General features: G+C 46.4%; 1 protein-coding gene across 1 annotated transcript in view; it reads right to left on the reverse strand.

Moving 5' to 3' along the window:
- Positions 1–723: 723 nt before the first annotated feature.
- LOC138372828 (mucin-17-like) overlaps positions 724–8,029 on the reverse strand; it is a 28,627-nt gene continuing 21,321 nt past the window's right edge. Inside the window, exon 2 of the mRNA XM_069338490.1 lies at positions 724–771. Coding sequence (XP_069194591.1) covers positions 724–771 — 48 coding nt within the window. The remainder of the gene's footprint in view (positions 772–8,029) is intronic.

Here is an 8,029-nt window from a genome sequence, read left to right on the forward strand (position 1 = left end):
TGGGGAAGACTGTGGTGGGGAAGGTTGTGGTGGGGAAGGTTGTGGTGGAGAAGGCTGTGGAGGGGAAGGTTGTGGTGGGGAAGGCTGTGGTGGGGAAGGTTGTGGTGGGGAAGGTTGTGGTGGGGAAGGTAATAGTGGGGAAGACTGTGGTGGGGAAGGTTGTGGTGGGGAAGGTTGTGGTGGGGAAGGTTGTGGTGGGGAAGGTTGTGGTGGGGAAGGTTGTGGTGGAGAAGGCTGTGGAGGGGAAGGTTGTGGTGGGGAAGGCTGTGGTGGGGAAGGTTGTGGTGGGGAAGGTTGTGGTGGGGAAGGTAATAGTGGGGAAGACTGTGGTGGGGAAGGTTGTGGTGGAGAAGGCTGTGGTGGGGAAGGTTGTGGTGGGGAAGGTTGTGGTGGGGAAGGTTGTGGTGGGGAAGATTGTGGTGGGGAAGGTTGTGGTGGGGAAGGTTGTGGTGGGGAAGGTTGTGGTGGGGAAGACTGTGGTGGACTAAAATATTCTTGCTGGTTGGTCCAGTTAAGTCCCATTTACTTACCTAACCATATGAGGTAACTCGCCTCATGATGGACCAGGTGAGTATGAGGACAGGTAACTCACCTCATGAAGCAACAGGTGAATGAATATGAGGTCAAGTAACTTACCTCTTGAAAGAACAGGTGAGTATACGGACAGGTAATTCCCCTCATAAAAGGAACAGATGAGGGGTGTATGAGGACCAGAAACTCGCCTCATGCACCAGGAGATGAGGCAGACACCTCCCCATCCACACAACTTACCTGAAAACAAGATAAAAAGGTATTTACAAAATATGAAACAATATATATATATATATATATATATATATATATATATATATATATATATATATATATTGAGAGCCCCATAATCAGTATTAATACACTCACTTTCAACCCCAAACTCTCGTGAAGAAACAAGCATTTTCTTACTTTTAATGTAAGCAAGGCGTAATAATTTCGGGTCAAACCATTTATAACGAGGGCAATTTCACCCCCGAGTGCCCGGGTCGTGCGGGAAGAGTGCAAAATAACGCTTAAAGGTCAAGTGAAACCTTTACTAAGGAAGCTGTGTAGGTCAGAGGCCACACCAGGGGATCCCCCACGAAAGAAGCGCGAATCTGACGCTAATTCTGAAGTGTCGTAAAACTAGGAGATATGTATATATTTATTTATTTATTTATTTATTTATTTATTTATTTATTTATTTATTTATTTATTTATTTATTTATTTATTTATTTATATACAAGAAGGTACATTGGGTTAGAGAGAATACATAGCATAGTATATACAATCTTGTAAAGCCACTAGTACGCGCAGCGTTTCGGGCGGCAATTGGAAAATATTGGAAAATTATTGGAAAATAATATTCATAATTGCGATAATTATCATGATAATAAAAAAATTAATTAATAATAATAATTTCATAGCTAATACCTCACCTGAGTGCTCTCGGGTCACGCGCAAAAACTTGGTATTAGTTCGATACCTCAAGACTAATTGTGTACTCAGTTGAATCCCAGGTTACAGGTACTGATACGGTGGTTCAGTGGTGTAAGGCGTGTGTCTGGGAGTACCCAGTGTGTGCAGGTTCGAATCCCCCGTTATGGCTCCAACGGATTTTCTCATTGATACAGCACGTTAATGTGATCACGTAAGCATGTCATGGCTCAGTGGGTTAAGGTGCGTGGCTGGGAAGACCCAGAACGTTGGTTCGAATCCACGGAATGGTCCAATGATTTTCACGTATTATTATTAGTATCTATATTAATATTATTATTAGTATTATTATTAATTATCGTTATATAAATAATAATAATTCGTAACCACATGTGAAAAATAGAGAATGATTAACGCGTTTTCGGCTAATTCGCCTTCATCAGAGCACAGTAGAATTCTTCATTCTACTTTGCTCTGATGAAGGCGAATTAGCCGAAAACGCGTTAAGCATTCTCTATTTTTCACATGTGGTTATTCTGCATACTTGGATCAGTGTTTTTGTGAACATTGTTGCATATTATATATATATATATATATATATATATATATATATATATATATATATATATATATATATATATATATATATATATATATATATGTGTGTATGTGTGTGTGTGTGTGTGTGTGTGTGTGTGTGTGTGTGTGTGTGTGTGTGTGTGTGTGTGTGTGTGTGTGTGTGTGTGTGTGTGTGTGTGTGTTTGTGTGAAGCAAACAAGCGAATGTAGGGTTTAAGATTCAAAGTTCGACCCTGCAAGCACATCTAGGCGAGTACATATCTTTTAGAACACACACACACACACACACACACGCACGCATGCACGCGCGCACACGCACACTTCATATTACCTTTATGTTCTGAGTTCCATGGTTTTGTTCATGAAGTGTTATGATTGTGTGTACTCACAACTAGGTGAGTACACACAGTTAATACAACAATACAGGGATACAAAAAATGCAATTTAGAACACACCTGACCAACGTGTCCTCCCCCCCCCCCCCCCGCCATAACTAACAACACCCTACAACCTTCCTTCAACTACCTCGTTCGTGAACCACTGCCCCCGTGAGTACACCAGAGTGTACTGGCCAGGGGGGTAGTTCCTAGCGGTCACGGGGACCAGCCTCCACTAATCTTCTAATTCTCAAGGCTCTAATTCACGGCGTTTGTTCTCAACACGCAAGGTGATGCGTCTTTATTTGGCACGCAGGCCATTACGTCAGTGTAGGGTGGTGGGTGCTTACCTATCAGTACTTGGCTATCAGTGTCTGCTGGGGGAGTGAGGTCTAGCTCTCTATACCCCCGCCTACTGCCCTTGTACCTGTTGTGTTGCAACTTAACTATTCTGACAGTCACATTCCTTGCTGAATGTGTCCTTAAAGATGTGGCTGGAGGCGTCTTCCACAACTTCCTCTTTTAGAACATTGCACTTGTTAACTGGCCGCACAGGGTTCGAGTCCCCTCCCCTCCCTTACGTTGCAGTGTAGCTGTAACAACAGAGCCGCCCCCACCTCTCCCTCTGGGCACCTAATGTCTCCTTACTACTTGATACCCCTCAGTGGCAAGATTGTATTTCCCATAACACTTGTTTTTTACATCTCCGTTATCACGATGATGCGCGGTTGTACTCCTCGGAAGGAGTTACTTCCGCCACTCCTTCCTGTAATTCTCATCCTTTGTTAGCTATTCCATCTACATTTGTGTACATTACTTTTATGCTACTCATGACAACTGGGCTGCTTTTTGTTTTTTGCCCGAGGAGTGACTGCATTTCCACGTGGCTGTGTTCCCATATCTGATATGGTGAGGGAGGGGGGGGGTATGGTGAACCAGTCACTCTTGTCTATTTGTTTGAGTAGATGCCTCGTTAGGCTGGGCAGCTCTACTATCTCCCTCTGTAGAACACTCTTGCACTGTTAAGCTTGTCTGCGTTCAATTCCCGACCGTCCAAGTGGTTCGGCACCATTCCTTCCTCCCGTCCCATCACAAATCCTTATCCTGACCTCTTCCAAGTGATATATAGTCGTAATGGATTGGCGCTTTCCCTTTGAAAATTCCCTTCCCTTCCCTCTTTCCCTGTGTTCTACTCTTTATTGCCAAATTTGCTCTTACTGTGCCCTCTTTGTGCCACTTTCTGGTCTCCTTGCATGTCTCATTTGCTTTTCTTCTCTGATTCTTTTTGCTGCCTCCCAATTTTCCTCAAACATGTCGTCTAATAAACATTACATGGTACTTTGACTCAAATATCTCCTCCCTGCCACTATATATTTAACTGTTATGCTCTACATAAAAATAACTTTCACTGGTCGATTTCTCTGTCTAAAACTTAACTATCTCGAGGTTATCTTGAGATGATTTCGGGGCTTAGCGTCCCCGCGGCCCGGTCCTCGACCAGGCCTGCTTTTTGTTATACATCCCCCAGGAAGCAGCCCGTAACAGCTGTCTAATTCCCAGGTACCTATTTACTGCTAGGTGAACAGACACACTAGGTGAAAGAAACTGCCCATTTGTTACTGCCTCCGCAGAATCGTACCCGAGCCATTAGAACTACGACCCCTAAGCGCTGTCCACTCAGCCGCGAGGCCCTGGTGTGTGTGTGTACTCACCTATTTGTGCTTGCGGGGGTTGCGCTTTGGCTCTTTGGTCCCGCCTCTCAACTGTCAATTAACTGGTCTACAGATTCCTGAGCCTACTGGGCTCTGTCATATCTACATTTGAAACTGTGTATGGAGTCAGCCTCCACCACATCACTGCCTAATGCATTCCTCCTGTTAACTACTCTGACACTGAAAAAGTTCTTTCTAACGTCCCTGTGGCTCATGTGGGTACTCATTTTTTACCTGTGTCCCCTTGTTCGCGTCCCACCAGTGTTGAATAGTTTATCCTTGTCTACCCGGTCGATTCCTCTGAGGATTTTGTAGGTTGTGATCATGTCTCCCCTTACTCTTCTGTTTTCCAGTGTCGTAAGGTGCATTTCCCGCAGCCTTTCCTCGTAACTCATGCCTCTTAGTTCTGGGACTAGTCTAGTGGCATACCTTTGAACTTTTTCCAGCTCCGTCTTGTGCTTGACAAGGTACGGGCTCCATGCTGGGGCCGCATACTTCAGGATTGGTCTTACATATGTGATATACAAGATTCTGAATGATTCCTTACACAGGTTCCTGAAGGCTGTTCTGATGTTAGCCAGCCTTGCATATGCCGCAGACGTTATTCTTTTTATGTGGGCTTCAGGAGACAGGTTTGGTGTTAAATCAACTCCTAGATCTTTCTCTCTGTCCGTTTCATTAAGAACTTCATCTCCTATTCTGTATCCTGTGTCTGGCCTCCTGTTTCCACCGCATAGTTTCATTACTTTGCATTTACTCGGGTTGAACTTCAACAGCCATTTGTTGGACCATTCACTTTGTCTAGGTCATCTTGTAGCCTCCTACTATCATCCTCTGTTTCAATCTTCCTCATAATTTTTGCATCATTAGCAAACATTGAGAGAAACGAATCAATGCCTTCTAGGAGATCATTTACATATATCAGAAACAGTATAGGTCCAAGGACTGACCCCTGCGGTACTCCACTTGTAACGTCTCGCCAATCTGAGACCTCACCCCTTACATTGACTCGTTGTCTCCTGTTGCTTAGGTACTCCTTTATCCAATGGAGTACCTTCCCTTTCACTCCAGCCTGCATCTCCAGCTTTTTCACTAGCCTCCAGTGTGGTACTGTATCAAAGGCTTTCTGGCATTCCAAAAATATGCAGTCTGCCCTCCCCTCTCATTCTTGCCTGATTTTTGTTGCCTGGTCATAGAATTCAAGTAACCCTGTGAGGCAGGACTTGCCATCCCTGAAACCATGTTGATGCTGTGTTACAAAGTTCTTTCGCTCCAGATGTTCCACTAGCTTTCTTTGCACGTGTGTGTGTGTGTGTGTGTGTGTGTGTGTGTGTGTGTGTGTGTGTGTGTGTGTGTGTGTGTGTGTGTGTGTGTGTGTGTGTGTGTGTGTAACTACTAGGCTAACTACTGATCATCCTCCAGGATGCAGCCTACAGAAACCTTCTCCAAGGTACTTATTTAGTTTTCGGCGAATTGAAGTATGAAATAAAAGGAATAGCAGCCTAATTGTTTGTGCTCTGGTTGGGATTCGAACCCGGAACGTTCGGTTGGGAATGGAAGTCCTCCTCTCTCTCTCTCTCTCCCCTCCCCCCTTCCTTGTGACCCAGCTTCTCTGCGTCTCAGTGTTCACCTCCCTATTTTCCAAGTTCACTTTCACATGTTCCTGTGCGTTGTTCTCCCGTGACTGAAAGGTTTTTAACACACACACACACACACACACACACACACACACACACACACACACACACACACACACATATATATATATATATGCGTGTGTGTGTGTGTATGTACATGCATGTCACAAAGTACACCTGTTTAGCTGGGAATACATAACTTGCTGACTATACATAAACTCACATTCACCCACTCATTTCCTTCCAAAATCACCTTTCTTTCTTCTCTCTCCCTCCCTCCCTCCCTCCCTCCCTCCCTCCCTCCCTCCCTTCCACCTCCCTCCCTCCCTCCTACCCTCTCTTTCTCTCGCTCTCACCTCTTAACCTCTCCCTACCATTTATCTTCCTTTGTCGTTACTCCTTTCACTTTCCTTGTTCGCTGACCGCCCGCCCACTGCCCCCGCTAGGGAGACGTGGGCGTGAAGAGAGAGGGCACGTAACTGTGGGCGTGACGCATAGTGGGTGTCTCAAGATATGGGCGTGGGAGGAAGAGGGGTAAGGGAGCGATGAAATACCTGACATGGGAGGATGGGTGGGCGGCATAAACATGGGCGTTATTTTATTAGGCGGTTAGTGGGCGTGTGGTGGGGGGGTTGTGGGCGTTGTCGTCGCCCCCCATCCACACAAAGTTACTCTCATTACCGTGGGCGTGACGAAGCCTCATCTCCCAGGCACGAAAGAACGCCCACATCCCCCGAGACGTCGTGAGACACTCACCTCTACTTGCAGGTCTTTCGTCCCGACGAACTTAACGTCTATAGAAACGTTCTTTTCTATACGATCGTATAATACGTCGCGTCTTTTTGGGATTGATCGCTATGTTGTTTCAAGCGTAGGTTAGACAATTATATAAGTTTGGGTGGAAATATATAGGAGCTGCCTCGTATGGGTCAATAGGAGCTGCCGCGTATGGGTCAATAGGAGCTGCCTCGTATGGGTCATTAGGAGCTGCCTCACATGGGTCAATAGGAGCTGCCTCACATGGGCCAATAGGAGCTGCCTAACATGGGTCAACAGGAGTTGCCTCACATGGGTCAATAGGAGCTGCCTCACATAGGTCATTAGGAGCTGCCTCACATGGGTCAATAGGAGCTGCCTCACATGGGCCAATAGGAGCTGCCTCACATGGGTCAATAGGAGCTGCCTCACATGGGTCAATAGGAGCTGCCTCACATGGGTCATTAGGAGCTGCCTCACATGGGTCAATAGGAGCTGCCACACATGGGCCAATAGGAGCTGCCTCACATGGGTCAATAGGAGCTGCCTCACATGGGTCAATAGGAGCTGCCTCACATGGGTCAATAGGAGCTGCCTCACATGGGTCATTAGGAGCTGCCTCACATGGGTCAATAGGAGCTGCCTCACATGGGTCATTAGGAGCTGCCTCACATGGGCCAATAGGAGCTGCCTCACATGGGTCAATAGGAGCTGCCTCACATGGGTCATTAGGAGCTGCCTCACATGGGTCAATAGGAGCTGCCTCACATGGGCCAGTAGGAGCTGCCTCACATGGGTCAATAAGACGATCGCAGTTCCTTATGTTTTCAAGTTCTAGTGAAGCGTGTAGAGGGGAAGGCGTCGACTTCTGGGATATTCCAGACCAGCTTGTGTCGACACACAAGATGTGTGTATGACTGTACAGCTGTTTTACCATACAACACAGGCACCAGCGGTGCCAAGGGTGACCTACCCTCGCTCTAGCGGTGCCAAGGGTGACCTACCATTGCTCCAGCGGTGCCAAGGGTGACTTACCCTCGCTCCAGCGGTGCCAAGGGTGACCTACCCTTGTTCCAGCGGTGCCAAGGGTGACCTACCCTGACTCCAGCGGTGCCAAGGGTGACCTACTCTCACTCCAGGTCACAAGAGGCGTGACTGTCGCTCCTGTTTGTGTTTGTCAACTGTTTGACATCACTGTAGACAAAATGGAGTCCATATCTAGTCAAGGATAAAACTAAACTGGAAAAGGTTCAAAGGTTTGCCACCAGACTAGTACCCGAGCTGAGAGGTATGAGCTACGAGGAGAGACTACGGGAATTAAACCTCATTTCGCTGGAAGACAGAAGAGTTAGGGGGGACATGATCACCACATTCAACATTCTCAAGGGAATTGATAGGGTAGACAAAGACAGGCTATTTAACACAAGGGGAACACGCACTAGGGAACACAGGTGGAAACTGAGTGCCCAAATGAGCCACAGAGATATTAGAAAGAATTTTTTTAGTGTCAGAGTGGTTG

The sequence above is a fragment of the Procambarus clarkii genome, chromosome 40, assembly GCF_040958095.1.
Source record: "Procambarus clarkii isolate CNS0578487 chromosome 40, FALCON_Pclarkii_2.0, whole genome shotgun sequence".
Classification (NCBI taxonomy): domain Eukaryota; kingdom Metazoa; phylum Arthropoda; class Malacostraca; order Decapoda; family Cambaridae; genus Procambarus; species Procambarus clarkii.